Source organism: Procambarus clarkii, chromosome 79 (genome assembly GCF_040958095.1).
Source record: "Procambarus clarkii isolate CNS0578487 chromosome 79, FALCON_Pclarkii_2.0, whole genome shotgun sequence".
NCBI lineage: Eukaryota > Metazoa > Arthropoda > Malacostraca > Decapoda > Cambaridae > Procambarus > Procambarus clarkii.
Window position 1 is genome coordinate 11,473,448 of NC_091228.1, and position 27,500 is coordinate 11,500,947.

A 27,500-nucleotide genomic window follows, 5' to 3' on the forward strand; every position below is an offset into this window, starting at 1 on the left:
TAATCTCGGTAAGTCATATGAGCACAGACGTTGTGGTGTCCAGAGTAGGGATAGTGATTCCACAGAACCCTGCCCCACAGTTCCCAGAAATCAGGTAATTGAGCATTATTCCGAAACTTCGACATCCCTTGGTGAGTCTCTAGGGGAGTCCCAGTGAGTCCCTGGAGAGTCCCCTAAGAGGTCCCTAGGTGTCCCCTAGGAGGTCCCTGGGGAGTCCCCTAGGAGATCCCTCGGGAGTCCCCTAGGAGGTCCCTGGGGTGTCCCCTAGGAGGTCCCTGGGGAGTCTCCTAGGAGGTCCCTGGGGAGTCCCTGGCTCCTGGGGAGGATGATAACAACGACGTCTAATGATGAACGCCAAGTGAGGCGCTCTACCAGACATAAAAACGCAAACTTCTAGACTCTTATTCAGAACACTGTATACAGCTGCTTGTGAGAAAGAATGTGGGTTACATCCAAAAATTTGGTTTGTAATGCACTTACACGTGCATTGTGTCTTCACTTTCATTGAAGCACTGCGGCTTTGTGGTAAGTTTCTCCAAAAATGTAATGTATTTATGAAGAAATTCATGCACGTAATCTTTCTCATATATTCAATAAATTTGCACGTGGATTGACAGTTCAGATAATCTTGAAGTTAAAGGTTTGGTTAATAAACAATAAAAGCTTAGTAAGAAAACTGATAACAATTTCTCAAGGTTATTTGTGCATCCTTAAAGTGGGGAAGTTGAACGACTCGCAGCAGGCAAATGTTGCAAACGTCTATCATTATCTTAAACAAATTATCCTTACTGAGTAGACTTACTTAAAAGCAAATATAATCCTTATACAGACCTTGACCTTGGGAGACGCAGTTGGAGGAATGTTGATAATGATGTTGACGACTCCCCTGATGGTGTTGGGGAGGGGAGGGGGGAGAGGCTCCACCAGGTGCTCCACACTGATGGGCAGCTCCCCGCTGGTCAGCTGGTACTCCTGGCTGCTCTGGTACTGGACCTTCCCGCGAGACACAACCTGAAGTAATAGTAGAGTGTTAGACCCCGCTGGTCAGCTGGTACTCCTGGCTGCTCTGGTACTGGACCTTCCCGCGAGACACAACCTGAAGTAATAGTAGAGTGTTAGGCCCCGCTGGTCAGCTGGTGCTCCTGGCTGCCCTGGTACTGGACCTTCCCGCGAGACACAACCTGAAGTAATAGTAGAGTGTTAGGCCCCGCTGGTCAGCTGGTACTCCTGGCTGCCCTGGTACTGGACCTTCCCGCAAGACACAACCTGACGCAAGCAAGTAGCTTCGTATGCAGGTCTAATGGTCAATGAGAATTTTAAGTTGTATATTTCATTAAACATCTTTTATTTCTAACATTCATTAGAACTCTTCCAACTAAACAATTGAGGATCCCGGGGTAAGCCCCAGCCAGGACAGAAATGGTTTGGTATGGTTCCTTTCACCTGATGACTCTGTTCACCTAGCAGTAAATAAGTATCTGGAAGTTAGGTAACTGTTGTGGGTTGCATCCTGGTGAGGGTCAGCAGGGTCAAAACCCCCCAACATGGGTGGTGAATATTGCCGGAACAGAGGCGGACTTTTTATTAAGAAACAAACCAGTTCCTGCAAGGAGTGGATGGCCAACAGGCTGTAGTGGATATATGGGCCTGCGGCCTGCTACAAGGAAAAGCATGTTGGATGAAATTTTTTAAATAATTAATAATTGTACATGATTAACAAAAATAAATATAATGTAGGTATACTAATTGTGTTATTTTTTCCCATTTTAAGTCAAGTGTATTCATGCCAAAAAGTATATTTACCTTTCTATAACAATCCCCTCGAGCATATAACTTGCATGGCTGGTTCATTCAGTTTTACTCATTTTCCTCTGCTAAGTAATTAAATTGATTTATGGTCACAATATTTATGAGTTCACATACTTTGTAATTACAGTAACAACAAAAATCACTTTAGGATCATGTACTATTACTAAAAGAGTAAAACTATATTGCACAAATGTTGCCATTGAACCTTACGATACTCAGAGTTAATGAGATACTTTGCCACTAATAACCTATGGAGCTCAGATCTATTGTGCAGTGTTAATACTTAATTTATGATCATTACGAACAAACACGAAGGCACCAATTTCCTTGAGCATAACACATGTCAAGTAGACAGCGTTAAATTTCCTTACAATTACCTGGACAGTAAAGATGGCAGAGGTCTGGTCGGAGGCGGAGAAGAGGACTGGCAGGAGGTGGTCTTGGGCCTCTCCAGGCACACACTTGAGCTTGCCCTCCGGGGCGTGGATCAACAGTGACGAGTTAGAGGGAGAGAATGAGTGCTCCAGGGTCTTCGAGAACTCCGACTCATACATTGTCACCCGGCAGTTCAGGGCCTTTATCTGAGGAGAGTTAAACACACTTTAGCATACTACACAATGATCACTAAATCCTTTTGGAAAAGTCAAACCCAGTGTACTCAAGCTCCGCTCTCACTTTTTGGTGTTATCTGGTAAATTCAGTAGGTTAACAAGCCTTAGGGTAATTGCATGAAGCCTCCGAGACCCACCCTCCGAGGCCCACCCTTGCACGAAGCCTCCGAGACCCACCATCCGAGGCCCACCCTTGCACGAAGCCTCCGAGGCCCACTCTCCGAGGCCCAGCCTTACCTAGCAAGAAGGAAACTCAGTCTGGCTGTCTACGAGGTGCAGGAGGCAAGGGGAGGAAAGGTATCAGGAGAAAGCGCAACCCCATTTTATTATGACTATAAGGCACAACTCTCCTAAACACGAGAGTGAAGTATACAACTTTAGAACACTTTCCCACCAGGAGACCGAACCCTCGCCAGCACAGAAGCCTTCCAGCAACTGGCATAACAGGTACGCCTTAACCCGCTCCACCCACCCACTCAGACCCTTAAAAGAGATGGTAATTTCGGAGTATTTATATATTCCAAAGATCACCACCTCCAAGAGCACTAGAGCAAGTGAGGGGTCATTATACGTTTATTTCATCAAGTCCCTGTTAATATGGGAGAACACTGTGTCTATGAACTTAAGGCACAACTCTCCTAAACACGAGAGTGAAGTATACAACTTTAGAACACTTTCCCACCAGGAGACTCGAACCCTCGCCAGCACAGAAGGCCTTCCAGCAACTGGCATAACAGGTACGCCTTAACCAGCTCCACCACCCGCTCAGACCCTTAAAAGAGATGGTAATTTCAGAGTATTTATATATTCCAAAGATCACCACCTCCCAAGAGCACTAGAGCAAGTGAGGGGTCATTTAGACGTTTATTTCATCAAGTCCCTGTTAATATGGGAGAACACTGTGTCTATGAACTTAAGGCACAACTCTCCTAAACACGAGAGTGAAGTATACAACTTTAGAACACTTTCCCACCAGGAGACTCGAACCCTCGCCAGCACAGAAGCCTTCCAGCAACTGGCATAACAGGTACGCCTTAACCCGCTCCACCACCCGCTCAGACCCTTAAAAGAGATGGTAATTTCGGAGTATTTATATATTCCAAAGATCACCACCTCCCATATTCATATTCTTTAAAGTTTTATTTGCATGCTCTTATTTACTCTGGCTCCTCATATGGATGTATGACAGTCTGATACCCGCAATTATAAAGGTAAACTCTACTTTAAGAGCTCTACAGAAAAAGCTGCAGATGGCAAGGAGGACGGCCATGAGTGTCCAGGAACTCCTAATAGCATACAGCACTCCTGGGCTGTGCATCTCTGCCAGTACTTGCAGTCATTTGCAATAATCCAAACGTTTTGGAAACAAAACAGCAGTTGAGTATAACCTTGAACAGGTGGGCAGAAGGTTTGGCCGGTGACCGAAGCTGCAATACCAAAAGCCAAGCTCTCATGGAAAGATCAACCGGCTATCAATAGTCAAACTCTCACATTCAGAGAACATATAGAACAGCACACAAGGACGGAGAAAAGCGGTCTTAGAAACCTGGTACACAGTAACAACTACACTTTAAGAAAATGTTCCAAGAAACCGAGAGTGAATGGTAGCACACAACGAGCATCACAACTACCGTGAACCACCAGCACCGCAGTAACGAGCATCACAACTACCGTGAACCACCAGCACCGAAGTAACGAGCAACACAACTACCGTGAACCACCAGCACAGAAGTAACGAGCAACACAACTACCGTGAACCACAAGCACCGCAGTAACGAGCATCACAACTACCGTGAACCACCAGCACCGAAGTAACGAGCAACACAACTACCGTGAACCACCAGCACAGAAGTAACGAGCAACACAACTACCGTGAACCACCAGCAACCGAAGTAACGAGCACACAACTACCGTGAACCACCAGCACAGAAGTAACGAGCAACACAACTACCGTGAACCACCAGCACCGAAGTAACGAGGCAACACAACTACCGTGAAACCACCAGCACGAAGTAACGAGGCAACACAACTACCGTGAACCACCAGCACAGAAGTAACGAGGCAACACAACTACCGTGAACCACCGCACCGAAGTAACGAGGCAACACAACTACCGTGAACCACCAGCACCGAAGTAACGAGGGCAACACAACTTCCGTGAACCACCGGCACAGAAGTAACGAGCAACACAACTACCGTGAACTACCGGCACAGAAGTAACGAAGGCAACACAACTACCGTGAACCACCAGCACCGAAGTAACGAGGCAACACAACTACCGTGAACCACCAGCACAGAAGTAACGAGCAACACAACTACCGTGAACCACCAGCACAGAAGTAACGAGGCAACACAACTACCGTGAACCACCGGCACAGAGGGTAACGAGCACAAGCTCAGAAGTCAAGATTCATATATGTGTCAACACAGAACTAACGAACACAGTAATAGATGGGACTGCACAAGGCATGTTGTCCCATGTGAGGCAGCTCTTATTTATGCTACACAACTCGTCCATTCATGTTTGTATTCATTGATCCTACTTGTATTTTATTTATAGTAATATCTTTTATAAATCAACAAATCTATTCTCAAACCTGTATTTACCCAGGCCTTTCCTGAATCTAAACGTCCATTTTGTACCCATTGTTTCGTGCTTTACTTTGTCTTCCTATAAACTATGAGTTCCGTCCTCTCCATTGTTCTTGCCAATCACTATACAGAGTATTTGAACCTCTTCTTCTTCCCACTGTTGATACTCGTCCCTCTCCCTGGTTTGGCTATGTTGATGACAGTTTTGTTCTATGGGCTCATAACCGTCTTTTTCTAGCCTTTCCTCTCCTCTCTTAACAATCTGGCTCCTCCTATCAATTTCTAAGTACAATTGTAATCTAATTCCATCCTTCCTTTCCTAGACGTTCAAGTTCACAGCTCTGTGTCCAGTTTGTCTTTCTCTGTGTGCCCCAATCTTAAGCACAATGGTACATATATTTACTTCATTTCCTACCATCCACTTTGTCAAGAAAAGTGTTCTTGTCTCTCTTCCTCCACGTCCAACACATCAGTGGACCTTCCAGATTTTATTCTGAAATTTCCTATTATTTACAAGTCTTTCTCTCAGCCTTGATTACCTTTTACATTTTATCAACTTTGCCAATTATCAAGCTAAAGGAAATTTCTTTCCTGTTTCAACACTAGTAGTACAGTCCACTACGGGCTCACCATAGCCGTGCTACTTGGAACTTTTTGTTCCGAGTAGCAAATCTTTAACAACAACAAACTAGTAGTACTATGTTCTGCATTCCCTTCATATCTGAAACTAAAAAAAAAATCACTAATACCCTCCGTCCTCTTGATGTAAAGCTCACCTGTCAACAAAAATTTAGTGTTGCTAAAAGTGCTTCAGACTTTTACTGTAAAGTTATGTTGAGAAACTGAACAACACTTGGAATTATATTAGAAACTATAATAATAATTGTTTACTGACTAAACGTTATAATAATAATTGTTTACTGACTAAACGTTATAATAATAATTGTTTACTGACTAAACGTTATAATAATAATTGTTTACTGACTAAACGTTATAATAATAATTGTTTACTGACTAAACGTTATAATAATAATTGTTTACTGACTAAACGTTATAATAATAATTGTTTACTGACTAAACGTTATAAAAATAATTGTTTACTGACTAAACGTTATAATAATAATTGTTTACTGACTAAACGTTATAATAATAATTGTTTACTGACTAAACGTTATAATAATAATTGTTTACTGACTAAACGTTATAATAATAATTGTTTACTGACTAAACGTTATAATAATAATTGTTTACTGTCTAAACGTTATAATAATAATTGTTTACTGACTAAACGTTATAATAATAATTGTTTACTGACTAAACGTTATAATAATAATTGTTTACTGACTAAACGTTATAATAATAATTGTTTACTGACTAAACGTTATAATAATAATTGTTTACTGACTAAACGTTATAATAATAATTAAGTCAAGAAGACACTTACGTAAACTCTCTTGGTGTTGTAGACTGGCAAGACTGTTGTGAAGAGACCATCTTGGTGCTGTGGTCATGTTGGTGCAGCGACTAGCTACACACACCTCCATGGGGACACCCACCTGCCGGAGTGCCGTCTGGCTTCTCAGCCCTCACCTGCAACATGTTAAAGAAGTTCTGGAGGTTTAGGTATTATGCAGACGAGGAAGTCACAATAACGTGGTTGAAATATGTTGACCAAACCCCACACTAGAAAGTGAAGGGACGACGACGTTTCGGTCTATCCTGGACCATTCTCAAGTCGATTGTGAAGAGACATCACAATCGACTTTACATATTAATTTTATTAAGTTAACAGTTTCTTAGATGTCGTCACTGGCATCCCTGATGACTAGCTTAGTCCTGGAAGACTGTAGGTTGCCAGGACAGTGTTCTGCTGTATGGCTAAACACCATATATTTTTTTAAGTTTATATTTTACACGCGATAGATTATTTGGCCTTGGAATTGTAAACAAGTTGATACTTGATGAGCCAGTAAGATCACAAAGTATCTAGGAAAATCGACACAGTACTTGAAGTAAGAGTTTCCAAGTATATACAATAATTACCATCTCCTGTTGAGTTATCACAATGATCTGTATTTTAACGTAACATAATTAACAATTAACGCTTATCCTAGGTAAAATAACAGTGAATAATGGCTGATTGCTATGTAAGTATGTCTGAAAAAGGCACCAAGTCTCGAAGACTGTTCTGCACGCCTGTGGGCTGAACAGTAAAACACTCCTGGATATTGTTCATGATGCAAATGTGCAAAAACAAAACAAAAAAACAAGACGATTGAAGTAAACAAAATAAAATTCGCTATGGATTTTATCGAGGGACAAGACACACGAGGTACATTTGTAAACAAGATTTCTAATAATTTTTAAAATCAGCCTGGACAATAAGGTAGGTGTGTCCCATTAGTGTAAAAGAGTTATGAGTGTGATCGATATGCCACCTTACCTCAGCTGTTTCCTATCAGCTATGTTAGTAAGAGGAAGACTCTGGTTAAAGATCACATATAATTGTACACAAATATGTGATAATGTTTGTATATTTGGGCAGCAGGCGTTACTTTTAAGCATATTGGTTAAATATGACCGCAATGTTGGCGTTGTTAATCTTAAAGTGGTAGTTTTTTTATGCTTCTAACTTATTTTCTCTTCGTCAGTGCCAAGGAGAGCAATCTTAAGGAATTAATAAACAAGGAGCAATTTCGGATTAAATACATATGTGAAAGGGGATGAATTGAAGCCTTAGGTAATCTCCTTCGGACGCCACTGTTGCCGCCTGCAACAGTGGCGTCGGAGGTGTATGGAGGCAATGAAACGTAGGGCAAGGAATAGGGGAATAAGGTAAGAGTAAGGGAAAAGGGGCAATCATATATTGGGTAAGGCGTTGCATAGGACTAGTACTCTCTGTAGGCGGTAAGAATCCGGTAGAGATGTGGTAGTTACCCCGTGATGTAGGTGAGTCCTGCATCTAAGTGTTGCCAGGGAAGCGAAGTAGTTATTCAATATATTTAAAAGTGATTTTTTATCTCATTTTAGTATAGCTGCCGGATTTGTAGTCGTCTTAGGTCAGTGGTCGACTCCAGGATTTTTGTATTGTCAACTAGCAAGTTCCTAGGGAGTGTTGTGTTATGTTCACTATGAATTGAACCCGAAGTAAGTAAGTAATTATCAAAAGAAGGCACCAGACATCCCGAGAAAGTCTCAACACCTGTCCCTCACGGATCACGTACCCGGCAGCCGGGACAAGGCTCCCCCCCCCCCTGACCGGGAGAACCGCAGGGGATGCAGGCACGGCATCGTCCCCGCCACCGGGCACAGGAGCCGAGGACCCCTGGCGCACATCCCTTCTCAGCACCATGACAAGATCCTGATCATCAGGGAAAACTTCGCAGCGGGGATCCAATAGCAATAGACACAGGAGGTGGGGGCACAGAAGCAACTCGGAGCCCCTCACAGCCCCGTCTCCGACGGCGGGGGACGCCGGAGCACCATACTTCACCTCCTCCCAAGGCTCACCACGATGGGGAGACACACTCTGAACCCGCTTTGATCATTTAGAGACATGCCGCCGGTCGTTCGAGTTATCACTCCCATCTTCCTGCACCACAACAGAACTCTCCGGCAGGTGTGCTTGTAAAGCACGACCCCGAGAACCACAGCTTTAACAACCGGGGCCACCGGACCACACACTGCAGGAGACAACCCCTCGCGGACAGCTAGAGCGACAGGAGACATCGTATCCTGGGACATAGTAGGCAGATGCGGCTAAGACGGGGCGGGGTGAGGCAGCTGAGGCAGGGATGGTCGTGGCGGGGCCACACTAACCTCCACTTTAACACCTACATCTGCACCAAGACGAGCCACAGGATCCGACACCGGGGCAGCAGACAGTAGGGAATCAACACACAAATCCCAGCACCCATTGACGGGTCCGAGGTCGACAACGGGGGAGAATCTTCCTCCCAGAAGAGGTTAATAGGGGTGACCCGGTGCACCTCACACCCTGCAGCCTGGTGGCCCTGTAGGTCACACTTGAACACATCTGGAGCTGGCCCGTATGAAACAAACGAAGAGGGAAACGCAACAGCATGATGGAGGACAGTATATGATCCCTGAGGCGCATGGTGAGAGTGTGGGTCCACACGGGACCCGATTCTACCTCCGGGTGGGGACGGCGTTCATCGGCACATGAAGAACCCGCCAAAAACGGGCAAAGCACCGACGTAGAAGGTCCTCAAGGAACTCGAAGGGTGCCCCATGCACTGCCATATACATCGTCATAGGACAGCGATCAGAGAAAGTCACTGATCCACCATTACTAAGAAGAGGGAAAGTGTCCCATCATAGCACGTGACGAGATCACGGTAAACCACTGAGGAGCCAAACTTCACAATCGCACGTCCCCCAGCAAACAGCTATACACCACACACAGCCTCCAAAGAAACACGTAACATGTCCAAAATCACCACTTCTACTGCTTGGTAGGACGTATTACTGGAAAATTCCAGGACTGACGACAGGTGGCACAGACTTCCCCCATACTGCAGGCCGACACGGCCACTTTCAAGTCACGCCAGCAGCCACACCAAGGCCCGCACATCATGCCGGGTTGTCAACAAACCCCACACCGGCCAAGTAACAACTGGATAGGCAAAGAGAAGCGTCCTGCTCGCCACACCACCCAGCGCCGGACTGACGTGCTGTCAAACTGATCTCAAACGTTGTCGTTCTGGATTAAGTGATACTGTATGTCATGTCTATGTTCACACTACGTACTGATATTCGTCATCCCAATGTTATTCCTGTGTCAACATTTCTTTATATTCTTTTGGTACTTGATAACTGAATTATTTAATTATCTATATTTATTGTGTTTAAGTTGATGTACAGTAATATTAACAGCTATTATTTATCTATTGCTCAGTCATTTCATTAACTGGTTAGTATGAACGTGTCAGTCTATTATTCGTGCTGGCGGAGTTAATAGTTTAGGGTTATAATAGTTTCGGGTTAAAAACTGTAAATAATGACGTAAACGAGTTTTTTTGTTATACACGTGTGTGATCACATTACACACACAGGTGACACGTCCTAACAGTCTAGTCGTGTCCATCTCCCAGTAGCATCAGTCTTGTCGTGTCCATCTCCAGTAGCAACAGTCTTGTCGTGTCCATCTCCCAATAGCATCAGTCTTGTCGTGTCCATCTCCCAGTAGCAACAGTCTTGTCGTGTCCATCTCCCAGTAGCAACAGTCTTGTCGTGTCCATCCACCAGTAGCAACAATAGGCGGTGTTGAACGCCAAGAAGATGGAAATCAATGAACTATAAAATGTGTTGCACAGCAAGCCAAATCGACAATATTTAGTGAATAATAAAACATGAACACAAATTTGTTCTAACACATTTTTACAATTATAATTACCAACCTTGAGGGAGTAAGGAAGGTTCGGCTTCATGTAAGCGTCTCGTAGATAGTTTTGAAGGTCACGGCCTTTCGGGTGATGGAGACTGAGGCGTCCTTTTTAATTTCCACTCCAGTACCTTCCTCAGTGACGATGGCCGAGGCCTTGAGACCGTACACGTCGCAGTCAATGATCCTCAGCTCCGATGCCTGCACCTCCACCTCCTTACACCCGGAGATCTGCAATGAGAACCTTTCTTGTATATTGTGTCGGTGTCTGGAGGAATACACCACTTATCACAGTATACCCCATTAATTTACGTAACCCTTTAGTTTACATAACCCATTAGTTTATGTAACCCATTAGTTTATGTAACCCATTAGCTTATGTAACCCATTAGTTTACGTAATTCTTTAGTTTATGTAACCTATTAGTTTATGTAACCCATTACTTTAAACAACAAATTAGTTTATATAACCCATTAGTTTACGAACATATTAGTTCATGTAACCTATTAGTTTATGTAACCCATTAGTTTATGTAACTCATTAGTTCATATAAACCCATAAGTTTATGTAACCCATTAGTATATGGGAACCCATTTGATCTGTAAACCTATTAGCGTATGTAACCCATTAGTTTATGTAAACCTATTAGTTTATGTAACCCATTAGTTTACATAAGCCCATTAGTTTATGTGAACCCATTAGTTTCTGTAACCCATTAGTTTATGTAACCCATTAGTTTATGTAACCCTTAATTTATGTAAACCCCTTAATTTACGTAACCCATTAGTTTATTTAAACCTATTAGTTTATGTGAACCCATTAGATTCTGTAACACATTAGTTTATGTAACCCATTAGTTTTATGTAAACCCATTAGTTTATGTAACCCATTAGTTTACATAAACACATTACTTTACATAACCCATTAGTATATGTAACCTATTAGTTTATGTAAACTATTAGTTTATGTAACCCATTAGTTTACATAGCCCATTAGTATATGTAACCCATTAGTTTATATAAACCATTAGTTTATGTAACCCATTAGTTTATATAAACCCATCAGTTTATGTATCTCATTAGTTTACATAAACCATTAGTTTATGTATCCCATTAGTTTATGTAACCCATTAGTTTATGTAACCCATTAGTTTATGTAACCCATTAGGTTATATAAACCCATCTGTTTATGTATCCCATTAGTTTACGTAAACCATTAGTTTATGTAACCCATTAGTTTATATAAACCCATCAGTTTATGTATCCCATTAGTTTACGTAAACTAGTAATTTATGTAACCCCGTTGGTTTAGCTTATGTAACCCATTAGTTTATGTAAACCCAATAGTTTATATAAACCATTAGTTTATGTAAACCATTAGTTTACTTAACCCATTAGTTTGTCACCCAATAGTTTATGTAACCCATTAGTTTATGTAAAATCTTTAGCTTTTTCAAAGCATTAAGAATACTTGAAGGTGACCAATTGTGTGGAAATCACAGTAACAATGAGGTACTCACCGTAACACTGAGGTACTCACCGTAACACTGAGGTATTCACAGTAACACTGAGGTACTCACAGTAACACTGAGGTACTCACAGTAACATTGAGGTACTCCCAGTAACACTGAGGTATTCAAAGTAACACTGAGGTACTCACAGTAACACTGAGGTACTCCCAGTAACACTGAGGTACTCACAGTAACACTGAGGTACTCACAGTAACAATGAGGTACTCACAGTAACACTGAAGTACTCACAGTAACACTGAGGTACTCTCAGTAACACTGAGGAACTCACCATAACACTGAGGTACTCACCGTAACACTGAGGTACTCACCGTAACACTGAGGTACTCACAGTAACACTGAGGTACTCACAGTAACACTGAGGTACTCACAGTAACACCGAGGTACTCACGGTAACACTGAGGTACTCACAGTAACATTGAAGTACTCACAGTAACACTGAGGTACTCACAGTAACACTGAGGCACTCACCGTAACACTGAGGTACTCACCGTAACACTGAGGTACTCACGGTAACACTGAGGTAATCACAGTAACACTGAGGTACTCACAGTAACACTGAGGTACTAACAGTAACACCGAGGTACTCACAGTAACATTGAGGTACTCTCAGTAACACTGAGGTACTCACCGTAACACTGAGGTACTCACAGTAACTATGAGGTACTCACAGTAACACTGAGGTACTCACAGTAACACTGAGGTACTTACAGTAACACTGAGGTACTCACAGTAACACTGAGGTACTCACCGTAACACTGAGGTACTCACCGTAACACTGAGATACTCACGGTAACACTGAGGTACTACAGTAACAATGAGGTACTCACGGTAACACTGAGGTACTCACAGTAACACTGAGGTACTCACGGTAACACTGAGGTACTCACAGTAACACTGAGGTACTCACCGTAACACTGAGGTACTCACCGTAACACTGAGGTACTCACAGTAACACTGAGGTACTCACCGTAACACTGAGGTACTCACCGTAACACTGAGATACTCACGGTAACACTGAGGTACTACAGTAACAATGAGGTACTCACGGTAACACTGAGGTACTCACAGTAACACTGAGGTACTCACCGTAACACTGAGGTACTCACAGTAAAACTGAGGTGCTCACAGTAACACTGAAGTACTCACAGTAACACTGAGGTACTCACAGTAACACTGAGGTACTCACAGTAACACTGAGGTACTCACCGTAACACTGAGGTACTCACCGTAACACTGAGGTACTCACAGTAACACTGTGGTACTCACGGTAACACTGAGGTACTCATAGTAACACTGAGGTACTCACGGTAACACTGAAGTACTCACAGTAACACTGAGGTACTCACCGTAACACTGAGGTACTCACAGTAACACTGAGGTACTCACCGTAACACTGAGGTACTCACCGTAACACTGAGGTACTCACAGTAACACTGAAGTACTCACAGTAACACTGAGGTACTAACAGTAACACTAAGGTACTCACAGTGACACTGAGGTACTCACAGTAACACTGAGGTACTCACGGTAACACTGAGGTACTCACAGTAACACTGAGGTACTCAGCGTAACACTGAGGTACTCACGGTAACACTGAGGTACTCACAGTAACACTGAGGTACTTACGGTAACACTGAGGTACTCACCGTAACACTGAGGTACTCACCGTAACACTGAGGTACTCACGGTAACACTGAGGTACTGACAGTAACACTGAGGTACTGACAGTAACACTGAGGTACTCACAGTAACACTGAGGTACTCACCGTAACGTTGTTGGTGACGTCCACCTTGCACTTCCTTCTCCTGTTGTTGTCCAGAGTCAGTGACAGGTTGCCCTTAACCGGTTGTCCGAAGGTGTAGCTGTAAACAAACATGACAGGTTAGACACGCACCAGGAGGCTCTCACGGACACGTGCACAACAGTAAACAGACACGCACCAGGAAGGTCTCACGGACACGTGCACAACAGTAAACAGTCACGCACCAGGAGGCTCTCACGAACACGTGCACAACAGTAAACAGTCACGCACCAGGAGGATCTCACGAACACGTGCACAACAGTAAACAGACACGCACCAGGAGGCTCTCACGAACACGTGCACAACAGTAAACAGACACGCACCAGGAGGCTCTCACGAACACGTGCACAACAGTAAACAGTCACGCACCAGGAGGCTCTCAAGAACACGTGCACAACAGTAAACAGACACGCACCAGGAGGCTCTCACGAACACGTGCACAACAGTAAACAGACACGCACCAGGAGGCTCTCACGGACACGTGCACAACAGTAAACAGCCACGCACCAGGAGGCTCTCACGGACACGTGCCCAACAGTAAACAGACACGCACCAGGAGGCTCTCACGGACACGTGCACAACAGTAAACAAACACGTACTAGGAGGCTCTCACGGTCACGTGCATAGCGTGATGTCGTTTTCCACGGACATCAGTGACCACTATTAGTGCACTACACGTATTTCTACCATTTATATATACCCTTCAGTATATTCCCTGCAATATACATATACCCGGCAATATATACCTTGCAATATATACCCTGCAATATAGGGTACATACCCTGCACAATATACCCTGCAATAAATACCCTGCAATATATACCCTACAATATATACCCTGCAATATAGGGTACATACTCTGCAATATATACCCTGCAATAAATACACTGCAATATATACCCTGCAATATATACACTGCAATATATACCCTGCAATATAGGGTACATACCTTGCAATAAATACCCTGCAATATATACCCTGCAATATAGGGTACATACCTGCAAAAAATACCCTGCAATATATACCCTGCAATATATACCTTCCAATATATACCCTGCAATATATACCTTGCAATATATGCCGTATAATATAGGGTACATACCCTGCAATAAATACCTTGCAATATATAAACCCTGCCAAATATTCCCTGCAATATATACCCTGCAATATGTAACCTGCAATATATACCTTGCAATATATATATACGCAGCAATATATATATATATATATATATATATATATATATATATATATATATATATATATATATATATATATATATATATATATATATATATATATATATATATATATATATATATATATATATATATATATATAGAAGGGAGTACCACCTCTAGCTGGAAGAAGGGGGACCCAAGATATATATATATATATATATATATATATATATATATATATACATATATATATATATATATGTATATATTGGAAGGTATATAACTGTATAACCTTGCATAATAAAGTGTACACTATATATATATATATATATATATATATATATATATATATATATATATATATATATATATATATATATATATATATATATATATATATATATATATATATATATTTATATATATATATATATATATATATATATATGTCGTACCTAGTAGCCAGAATGCACTTCTCAGCCTACTATACATGGCCAGATTTGCCTAATAAGCCAAGTTTTCCTGAATTAATATATTTTCTCTATTTTTTTCTTATGAAATGATAAAGCTATCCATTTCATTATGTATGAGGTCAATTTTTTTTATTGGAGTTAAAATTAACGTAGATATATGACCGAACCTAACCAACCCTACCTAACCTAACCTAACCTATCTTTATAGGTTAGGTTAGGTTAGGTAGCCGAAAAAGTTAGGTTAGGTTAGGTTAGGTAGGTTAGGTAGTCGAAAAATAATTAATTCATGAAAAACTAGGCTTATTAGGCAAATCGGGCCTTGCATAGTAGGCTGAAAAATGCGTTCTGGCTACTAGGTACGACATATATATATATATATATATATATATATATATATAGATATATATATATATATATATATATATATATATATATATATATATATATAGTGTACACTTTATTATGCAAGGTTATACAGTTACATATCTGATTTAATACAAAAATTAACATTAAGAGACACAAAAAAAGTTTGCTTCCTAGAGGTTGTAGATTTCCTCGAACTCCTCCGACGCCTGGCAGGAACCGAGGATGCAGCGAGCATTCCCCCTCTGGATCGCGACACTGAGGCGCTGAAAGAGAAAACTTGCTGCTCTAGGGTCTCTTGGGGTGTTAATGAGCTTGGAACCAAGATCCTTAAACCTTCTTGCACTCTCTCCCCATGGGCCTAGGGTCTCAGACCCTATAGGAACGAAGTTGAACCGATGATCTTATTGCATGTACTTGGCTGACTTGTCTCTTTCTCTGCGTGTCGCCGCGGCTCCTGCTTGGCCGGCAGAGAGGTTGATGTATGTGGTTGCCAGGGTGGATACACAAGTATAGTCCCATGCCAACTGTCTGCCACCCTTCCACTGTCGCAGTGTGATTCCGTCTGGTCGGCCGGCAAAGCTAACAGAGTCACAGTTCAGTAGGTTGCGGGGCTCTCTCTCCGCTGGACACTGAGCAGAGCAAGGCTTCTTTTAATGATGTCATTGACTTCGTCGTGTCTAGTGTGCCAACCACACGATTTTCGACAGTGCAGGCCATGCAATCCATATTCGTCAGCATCTGCCTCGCCGCAAACACACCTATGAACAGTGTGAATAGGGGCAGCAAGACGGAGAGTGACTGCAATACGGAGCTCCTGCGGATTAAGGACGTGTGCCTGTTGCAGACCTAGGGACTGCCAAAAGGAAGTCCCCTGCATGGGGAGCCTGCACAGCTGTGAGGCGTGCACGATCACTGGGGGTTGTTGCTGCCTCCAGCAAAGCTGTGGCTTCTTTGTCTACAATGGGGTTGTCCCAACTGGATTGTTTCTTGGCTTTTGGCATGGCTGGGTCTGCCATGGCACCCCATTTCGTGTCGCATTCCGTGTAGTGGGGGGTCCTGTATCCCCGCTACATCACTCAGGGTGTCAGGTAGAATTTCCTTAACCAGGTCATCTGATGCTGAGGAGGAAGACAGGAAGGCTGGGACAGCAATTTGGGTAGCAGTGCTGACACCCAGCCACCGAGCCTAACAGGAAGAGTGGCTTGTTTCCACTGGCATTCGTTGAGGGAGAGGTTAACAACTTTTTCCAGCATGGTCTTCAGTAAGAGGTCATACGCTTCAAGCTTTCGGCTGTCGTAAGATGGGGCGCACCTCAGAAAGTAGGTTAGCCTCGGAAGGGATAGGCATTTGGTGAGGAGATAAAAAGCATCGTGGGCATCGATATCACCTATTCTGTCTTCCATCCTCCTAAGGTCTGCGATTTTCTTGTCAAGGATCTCCTCAATGGCGTTAGACCCGAGGGGGGCTCCAAGGAGGGTGCTGTTCTCGGCCCTAATGACATGGGCTCCAGGCAAGGCAGACCTTATTCTAGCTACGATGTCTGGGTTGGAAGAGCCTACTTCACATTTGGAAGGGTTCTGGACAAGACCCAGGCTTACTTCTTGCTCTCTTATTTTTCTGATATCTGCCAAGAGATGGTCTACGGTGCCAGCTATAGTGCCATCATCCAAAAACCAGATGTTGAACTCGCTGGACAAGCTTTCTGTGGTTTCTTTTAAGACTAAGCAGAAAAGAAGGGGAGCAAGAGGATCACCTTGCTGAACACCTTCACATGATCTGATTTCATGTTCACCATAGAGCAGTTTTGACTCACCACTGTAGCACGATAGTATGAACGGGTAGAGGGGCCGGAAATGGCGATGTACGGCACAAAGTACTGCATCTCTTCTGACCATGTTGAAGGCATTCTTAAAGTCCAGTTTGAGCAGGGCCTTTTCATCAGAAATGTTAGTGATGTATGCTCGTGCTGCATGGGTAGCCACTTCACAGCCTTGGGGGATTCCAAATCCTAGCTGGATTGGTTTCATCAATTCAGCCGCTTGCTGGCTGACTACCCTCGTAGCAGCCTTGGCAATCAGGCGTCGGAGAGTGTTGCCAACAGCGATTGGCCTGATTCCTTCGCTCTTCTTTTTGAGAGCACAGAGGGAGGCACCAAAAAAGAGAGGCCTGATGACCTCAGGTATCTCACCAGCCAGGCACATGTTGACGAACCTTGTGAGTTCCATAAGAAGATCTTGTGCAGCATCACCAACCGCAGGATTTAACATTTGCGTTTTAACCCTGTAAAGCCGCCTGCTGTCCCAGGTGGAAAAGAAAGGGCTGCTTTGTAGACCTCAGAGTCACCAACGATTAATGGGTCTGAAATGGTGTCGGCTGATGGCGGAACCATGTTGTCACCTTGAGGGGCTCTGGGTGGGTGCTTGCTTTGCAGGGCCCGTGCTGTGGCTGAGTTTCGAGGAGCAATTTTCTTGTCACTGGTGAGGACTCTAATAGCACTTGCACCTCTTCAATTTTCTTGGTGATTTGTGCTCTGATTTTGTACGTTTCCGGTACGTTGTTGTTACCATTTCTGCGGTGGATGTGTTTTGCTCGGAGAGGCAGGTGAACTAGGTTGCCCCCCCTTGGGTATTCATTTATCGCCCTCAGGACCGAGGAAGCAAGTGATTTGTCCCTCCTTGGAGGGACGGTGAGGCATACACTGCCAAACAGAAGGACATTATGCCACGCTTGAATGTTTTCCGGGGCATCATTGACCTTTTTCAGAAGATTACAGAATTTGGCTGCTGCATTTGGGCGGGCTGCTTTAGGAATGTGTGGTAATGTTCTAGCAGACGTCGCTATGATCGCTTTGGTGAGGTTTTTGTTGCATACTTGGCAAAAACTTCTTTTAGGAGCAGTTATTGGTACCTCAAGGTTTGTGGAGTCCTGCCCGACCGCTGGGACTCCTGACTCCTTCCATTTCAACTCGGTGGGAGAGTTAAACTGTGCATTGTTTTATAGAGGGGGGGCTAACACGCTGGGTCATGGCCAAGCAACTGCCAGCAACTGGGTGTGGAGGCATCAACTGGGTGTGGAGGCATCAACTGGGTGTGGAAAAGCACCTGGGTGTGGAGCCAGCAACTGGGTGTGGAGCCAGCAACTGGGTGAGGAGCCAGCAACTGGGTGTGGAGGCCGTGGCTGGGTGTGGAGGCATCAACTGGGTGTGGAGCCACCAACTGGGTGTGGAGGCCGCGGCTAGGTGTAGAGGCGCACACACACACACACACACACACACATATATATATATATATATATATATATATATATATATATATATATATATATATATATATATATATATATATATATATATATAAATATATATATATATATATATATATATATATTAATATAATATATATATATATAATATATATATATATATATATATATATATTTATATAAATATATATATAAATATATATATTTATATAAATATATATATATATAAATATATATTATATATATATATATATATATATATATATATATATATATATATATATTAATATATATATATATATATATATATATATATATATATTATATATATATATATATATATATATATATATATATATATATATATATTTTTAGTATATTTTGGTAGCAGTCTTTCCTGTAGACATATATTATAAATATGACCGAAAAAGTAAGATAAATAATTCTAACACGAATTTTCTCGATCTTTCGTACGTTTCTTTTCACTGTTGGTGGTAATTCAAAATCAATTCTCCAACATTCATTTTATTTCTAATCTGACACGACACTTGAGCGCGTTTCGTAAAACTTATTACATTTTCAAAGACTTTAGCTTACACATACACAACTGAATAGAACTTACACATCTTCGATTTGTTTATATCTACATTTGAGTGAGGTGGATGGGGTGAGGTGGTTTTAATAGGGTATTAAATCCTAAACACAAGACAGAACACGAATCAATGGGTATTGAATAGAAGTGTTTGTAGAAAGCCTATTGGTCCATATTTCTTGATGCTTCTATATTGGAGCGGAGTCTTGAGGTGGGTAGAATATAGTTGTGCATTAATTGGCTCTTGATTGCTGGTGTTGACTTCTTGATGTGTAGAGCCTCGCAGACGTCAAGCCGCCTGCTATCGCTGTATCTATCGATGATTTCTGTGTTGTTTACTAGGATTTCTCTGGCGATGGTTTGGTTGTGGGAAGAGATTATATGTTCCTTAATGGAGCCCTGTTGCTTATGCATCGTTAAACGCCTAGAAAGATATGTTGATGTCTTGCCTATATACTGTTTTTTTGGAGCTTACAGTCCCCAAGAGGGCATTTGAAGGCATAGACGACGTTGGTCTCTTTTAAAGCGTTCTGCTTTGTGTCTGGAGAGTTTCTCATGAGTAGGCTGGCCGTTTTTCTGGTTTATAGTAAATCGTCAGTTGTATCCTCTGATTTTTGTCTGTAGGGATAACGTCTCTATTAACAATATCTTTCAGGACCCTTTCCTCCGTTTTATGAGCTGTGGAAAAGAAGTTCCTGTAAAATAGTCTAATAGGGGGTATAGGTGTTGTGTTAGTTGTCTCTTCAGAGGTTGCATGCGCTTCACTTTCCTTCTTATGATGTCTTCGACGAAACCATTAGAGAAGCCGTTGTTGACTAGGACCTGCCTTACCCTACAGAGTTCTTCGTCGACTTGCTTCCATTCTGAGCTGTGGCTGAGAGCACGGTCGACATATACATTAACAACACTCCTCTTGTACCTGTCTGGGCAGTCGCTGTTGGCATTTAGGCACATTCCTATGTTCGTTTCCTTAGTGTAGACTGCAGTGTGGAAACCTCCGCTCTTTTCCATGACTGTTACATCTAGAAAGGGCAGCTTCCCATCCTTTTCCATCTCGTAAGTGAAAACGCAGCACGGAACTCTGCTCAAATGCCTCCTTCAGCTCCTGCAGATGTCTGACATCAGGTACCTGTGTAAAAATGTCGTCAACATACCTGCAGTATATGGCCGGTTTCAAGTTCATTTCGACTAAGACGTTTTCCTCGATGGTACCCATGTAGAAGTTTGCAAACAGGACACCTAGGGGAGAACCCATGGAGACCCCCTCTACTTGCCTTATACATGTGCCCATCCGGGCTCAAGAAGGGTGCCTCTTTAGTACAAGCTTGGAGTAGTTTCCTTAAAATGTTTTCTGGTATGTCAAGAGGAGTGCAGGCTGGATCATGATACACTCTGTCGGCTATCATCCCGATTGTCTCGTCCACAGGTACGTTGGTAAACAGTGATTCTACGTCCAACGAGGCTCTTATCCCTGTGGCCCGTGTACCCGCAGTAAGTCAACAAATTCCTTTGAGAATTCAGGCTGAAGGCGCAAGGGACATAAGGAGTCAGCAGGCTGTTGAGTCGCTTCGCCAGTCTGTGCGTGGGTGTGGGTATCTGGCTGATGATTGGCCGAAGTGGGTTTCCAGGCATGTGTGTCTTGACATTTCCATTCGCATATCCAGGTTTATATTCCCCAATAATCTTTGGCAGGTGGAGTCCGGATTTCTTGGCATTCACAGTTTCGATCAGTTTGTTTGAAAGCAAAGGTCTACTAGGTACGACATATATATATATATATAATATATATATATATAATATATATATATATATTATATATATATATATATATATATATATATGTCGTACCTAGTAGCCAGAACGCACTTCTCAGCCTACTATGCAAGGCCCGATTTGCCTAATAAGTCAAGTTTTCATGAATTTATTGTTTTTCGGCTATCTAACCTACATAACCTAACCTAACCTAACTTTTTCGGCCACCTAACCTAACCTAACCTATAGAGATAGGTTAGGTTAGGTTAGGATAGGGTTGGTTAGGTTCGGTCATATATCTACGTTAATTTTTTCTCAAATAAAAACAAATTAACCTCATACATAATGAAATGGGTAGCTTTATCATTTCACAAGAAAAAAATTTGAGAAAATATATTAATTTAGGAAAACTTGGCTTATTAGGCAAATCGGGCTATGTATAGTAGGCTGAGAAGTGCGTTCTGGCTACTAGGTACTACATATATATATATATATATATATATATATTGGTGTATACTGGCAGCAGGTTTTCTTTCAAACATGTTTCATTGAATATGACCGCATATTCTGTATTTATTATTTTCTGGTTTAGGGCTTCTATCCCTCTAACTATTTCTTAGCATCAGGGCTTAATTGAAATAGGAGTTCTCCAAAACTCATTTTCGTACTTTTAAGGTACGAAACTTACTTTTCGTACTTTTCGTACTTTTCGTACTTCACCTTAAAAGTACGAAAATGAGTTTTGGAGAACTCCTATTTCAATTAAGCCCTGATGCTAAGAAAATAGTTAGAGGGATAGAAGCCCTAAACCAGAAAATAATAAATACAGAATATGCGGTCATATATAATATATATATATATATATATATATATATGTCGTACCTAGTAGCCAGAACTCACTTCTCAGCCTACTATTCAAGGCCCGATTTGCCTAATAAGCCAAGTTTTCCTGAATTAATATATTTACTATAATTTTTTTCTTATGAAATGATAAAGCAACCCTTTTCTCTATGTATGAGGTCAATTTTTTTTTATTGGAGTTAAAATTAACGTAGATATATGACCGAACCTAACCAACCCTACCTAACCTAACCTAACCTATATTTATAGATAAGGTTAGGTTAGGTAGCCAAAAAAAGCTAGGTTAGGTTAGGTTAGGTAGGTTAGGTAGACGAAAAAACATTAATTCATGAAAACTTGGCTTATTAGGCAAATCGAGCCTTGAATAGTAGGCTGAGAAGTGCGTTCTGGCTATTAGGTACGACATATATATATATATATATATATATATATATATATATATATATATATATATATATATATATATATATATATATTATATATATATATATATATGTCGTACCTAGTAGCCAGAACGCACTTCTCGGCCTACTATGCAAGGCCCGATTTGCCTAATAGGCCAAGTTTTCATGAATTAACTGTTTTTTTTGACTACCTAACCTACATTATCTAACCTAACCTAACTTTTTCGGCTGCCTAACCTAACCTAACCTATAAAGATAGGTTAGGTAGGGTTGGTTAGGTTTGGTCATATATCTACGTTAATTTTAACTCCAATAAAAAAAAATTGTCCACATACATAATGAAATGGGTAGCTTTATCATTTCATAAGAAAAAAATTAGAGAAAATATATTAATTCAGGAAAACTTGGCTTATTAGGCAAATCGGGCCTTGCATAGTAGGCTGAGAAGTGCGTTCTGGCTACTAGGTACGACATATATATATATATATATATATATATATATATATATATATATATATATATATATATATGTCGTACCTAGTAGCCAGAACTCACTTCTCAGCCTACTATGCAATGCCCGATTTGCCTAATAAGCCTAGTTTTCATGAATTAATGTTTTTTCGACTACCTAACCTACCAAACCTAACCTAACCTAACGTTTTCGGCTACCTAACCTAACCTAACCTATAAAGATAGGTTAGGTTAGGTTAGGTAGGGCTGGTTAGGTTCGGTCATATATATACGTTAATTTTAACTCCAATAAAAAAAATTTGACCTCATACATAATGAAATGGGTAGCTTTATCATTTCATAAGAAAAAAATTAGAGAAAATATATTAATTCAGTAAAACTGGGCTTAATAGGCAAATCGGGCCTTGCATAGTAGGCTGAGAAGTGAGTTCTGGCTATTAGGTACGACATATATATATATATATATATATATATATATGTCGTACCTAGTAGCCAGAACTCACTTCTCAGCCTACTATGCGAGGCCCGATTTGCCTAATAAGCCAAGTTTTACTGAATTATTATATTTTCTCTAATTTTTTTCTTATGAAATGATAAAGCTACCCATTTCATTATGTATGAGGTCAATTTTTTTTAATTGGAGTTAAAATTAACGTAGATATATGACCGAACCTAACCAACCCTACCTAACCTAACCTAACCTATCTTTATAGGTTAGGTTAGGTTAGGTAGCCGAAAACGTTAGGTTAGGTTAGGTTAGGTAGGTTAGGTTGTCGAAAAAACATTAATTCATGAAAACTAGGATTATTAGGCAAATCGGGCCTTGCATAGTAGGCTGAGAAGTGAGTTCTGGCTACTAGGTACGACATATATATATATATATATATATATATTATATATATATATATATATATATATATATATAATATTATATAAATATATATATATATATATATATATATATATATATATAATATATATAATATATATATATATATATGTCGTACCTAGTAGCCAGAACGCACTTCTCAGCCTTACTATGCAAGGCCCTATTTGCCTAATAAGCCAAGTTTTCATGAATTAATTATTTTTCGACTACCTAACCTACCTAACCTAACCTAACCTAACTTTTTCGGCTACCTAACCTAGCCTAACGTATAGAGATAGGTTAGGTTAGGTTAGGTAGGGTTGGTTAGGTTTGGTCATATATCTACGTTAATTTTAACTCCAATAAAAAAAATTGACCTCATACATAATGAAATGGGTAGCTTTATCATTTCAAAAGAAAAAAATTAGAGAAAAAATATTATTTCAGGAAAACTCGGCTTATTAGGCAAATCGGGCCTTGAATAGTAGGCTGAGAAGTGCGTTCTGGCTATTAGGTACGACATATATATATATATATATATATATATATATATATATATATATATATATATATATATATATATATATATATATATATATATATATATATATATATATATATATATATATATATATATATATATATGTCGTACCTAGTAGCCAGAACTCACTTCTCAGCCTACTATTCAAGGCCCGATTTGCCTAATAAGCCAAGTTTTCCTGAATTAATATATTTACTATAATTTTTTTCTTATGAAATGATAAAGCAACCCTTTTCTCTATGTATGAGGTCAATTTTTTTTTATTGGAGTTAAAATTAACGTAGATATATGACCGAACCTAACCAACCCTACCTAACCTAACCTAACCTATATTTATATGTAAGGTTAGGTTAGGTAGCCAAAAAAAGCTAGGTTAGGTTAGGTTAGGTAGGTTAGGTAGACGAAAAAACATTAATTCATGAAAACTTGGCTTATTAGGCAAATCGGGCCTTGAATAGTAGGCTGAGAAGTGCGTTCTGGCTATTAGGTACGACATATATATATATATATATATATATATAATATATATTATATATATATATATATATATATATATATATATATTATATATATATATATATATATATATATATATATGTATAAAAACAGGTGGGTGTGCAGTGCATGGAATACAATGGCAGTGAGGGCCACGCTGGCGCCCTCTAGGCCTCCCAGGCTAAGGTGTGGGGGAGGAGGGGGTGTTATTGTTTGGTCGGGCGAGGGGGGTCACCCATGTGCCACCCAGTGTTTATAGAAAAACGTTTGGGAAAGAAAAATGAAAATATAAATCAGCAATCATGGTCAGAGCTAATAGAGCTCACAGTGTGTCGGATTACAAGTGTATGATTCATTCACCATTGTGCAGTGATATACAAGAAAATTATACCAGTGTTTAAGTGTCACCCAAACCACCCCCCCCTGAAGCTGAGCGAGGCCCGGTCAACCCCCACCTCCTCCCCGCCCGCCGGCCTCGCCGCACCACAGTACCCCCTGCCATCCCACCACCCAGCCCACCCTGCGCCTGGGTGTCTCCCTCCCACCTATTCACCGCCCTCACTGTGCTTGTTGCAGGGATGTGCTGCCCACCATGCACCCAGATATGGCACAGGTCACAGCAGGCATTCAGGTTCCTCCCAAAAGGGAGGGAGACACAAGTACTCAAACGAGGGGTGAATGTGAGGGACAGCTAGCCACCCTTCCTGCCACCACCCGTGTCCACCCCTGCCGCCACCAGCCCTGTCATCCCTCCCACGCCGGCCGCCGGGGGATGGAGGGGACTCCACCAACTAACCAGGAACCCCTCAGCCAAGAACATGGTCCTGGGAACAGTGCACCCAGACGTGCAACCAGAGGACCCAGACCCAGAGGAACGTGTCGGGTGTGTGACGAATCTCACAGCCTTAGAAACGATGGAACCCTACGTCAACACAACAACTGTGAGGGTTCATGGACGGTACCTGTAGAGAGAGAAGGCCCACAGGTCCCCCGGCACCCCCACACATCCCAGCAAACTTCATGTCATCAGATGACCTCCTGGGGGCCATCAAAGCATCCACCACCAGAACTCTTCCCCACATTCCTAAAGCAGCGCGCCCATTTGCAGCAGGGAAATATACAGACCTTTTAAGAAAAGTAAATGAACGGTCTGAAAATCTTAATGCTGCAGCCACCATCAAAGCATGGCATAATTTGCTCCTGTTTGGCAATATTTGCTTAGGCGTACCTGCAAGAGGAGGCAAGTCACTAGCCTCATCAGTCACTAGGGCAATAAAAATTTCCCCAGAGCTGACAACTTGATCCCCATCCCTCAACGCAAAAACCGTCGTGGCAGACCCAAGAGTTCAAATGATAATTTTAATCTTGGAACACAAGTGACCAAAAAAATTGAAGAGGGCAACACAGTAGGGGCAATTAGGTTACTTACCAGCGAAGACACAATCGCCCCTAGAAATACCGCTACCGCCGACTCACTGAGAGATAAGCACCAACCTAGAGTACCGTGGCAACCCAATTCTCAGGACACAAATGTCCCAGACATGGGACCTCTTCCTCCAAGCGTCAGAGGTATACAAAGCTATCATATCATTTCCGCCAGGCTCGGCAGGGGGGATACACTGGAGTAAGACCTCAGCACCTCAAGGAGATGGTAAACCCAGTTCTCGGAGAAGTTGCTGAGACACTATTGTCAGAGGTCACGAAGTTTGTCAACGACTGCCTCTCTGGGTTGATCCCAGATACAATTAAACCCTTTTTCTTTGGAGCATCCCTTTGTGCCCTCAAGAAGAAAGATGGTGGAGTCAGACCCATTGCCGTGGGTAACACACTTCGGCGCCTTGTTGCTAGGCAGCTGTCAGAAAAATTAGCATAGACGCTGCGACGATGCTTCGACCCATCAACTAGGTTTTGGTGACCCCATGGCTGTGAAGCAGCAGCTCATGCAGCACGAGCCTATATAAAGCACCTCCCAGAAAATAAGGCATTAATTAAATTAGACTTTAAAAATGCCTTCAACCAGGTAAAAAGGGATGTGGTACTGGAAGCAGTTCAAACAAGCTTTCCTTCTCTACTCCCCTTCGTCTCAGCAGGGTACAGTAGGGAATCGACGCTGCCGTTTGGGGAACATGAAGTTGTTTCTGCAGAAGGTGTCCAGCAGGGAGACCCACTTGCCCCTTTTCTTTTTTGCATGGCTGTTAAAGAGGTCACAAGCAGGTTGACCAGCGAACTCAACATCTGGTTCCTGGACGATGGCACCCTGGCAGGGACACAGGAGTCCCTGCTAGAAGATCTACAGCTTGTGAAATCTAAGGGAGAGGAGTTAGGACTCACCCTAAACCCATTAAAGTGCGAAATCATCTCATCTAGCCAACCAACCATAGATGCAGTGCGAATCATATTGCCAGGAGCCCAAGTGATCGCTCCCACCGACAGTGTGCTGCTAGGGGCACCTCTGGGCTCGAGCGCCATTGAGGTAGTCCTCGAAG

At 41.8% G+C, this 27,500-nt stretch overlaps 2 protein-coding genes and 1 long non-coding RNA gene across 3 annotated transcripts in view; all 3 read right to left on the reverse strand.

Annotated features, from left to right (window-relative positions):
* The window catches only part of LOC123751416 (alpha-2-macroglobulin-like), a 622,101-nt gene that overhangs the window by 193,902 nt on the left and 400,699 nt on the right, over window positions 1-27,500 (reverse strand).
* LOC138357674 (uncharacterized) lies at window positions 836-6,562 on the reverse strand. Its single transcript, XR_011225101.1, has 3 exons — window positions 6,457-6,562; window positions 2,187-2,390; window positions 836-1,011 (listed from the first exon to the last, which is right to left on the reverse strand). It is a non-coding gene; the product is annotated as an uncharacterized lncRNA (long non-coding RNA).
* LOC138349531 (murinoglobulin-1-like) lies at window positions 10,459-13,824 on the reverse strand. Its single transcript, XM_069314608.1, has 2 exons — window positions 13,714-13,824; window positions 10,459-10,647 (listed from the first exon to the last, which is right to left on the reverse strand). Exons 1-2 carry the CDS (start codon window positions 13,822-13,824, stop codon window positions 10,459-10,461), a joined length of 300 nt encoding a protein of 99 aa, XP_069170709.1.

Excerpts from the sequence above, each read along its gene's own strand:
- LOC138349531 (XM_069314608.1), bottom strand. The coding sequence starts at position 13,824 with ATGTTTGTTTACAGCTACACCTTCGGACAACCGGTTAAGGGCAACCTG. Across the intron at positions 10,648-13,713 it reads ACGTCACCAACAACGTTACG|ATCTCCGGGTGTAAGGAGGT; the intron begins GTGAGTACCTCA and ends TTCTCATTGCAG.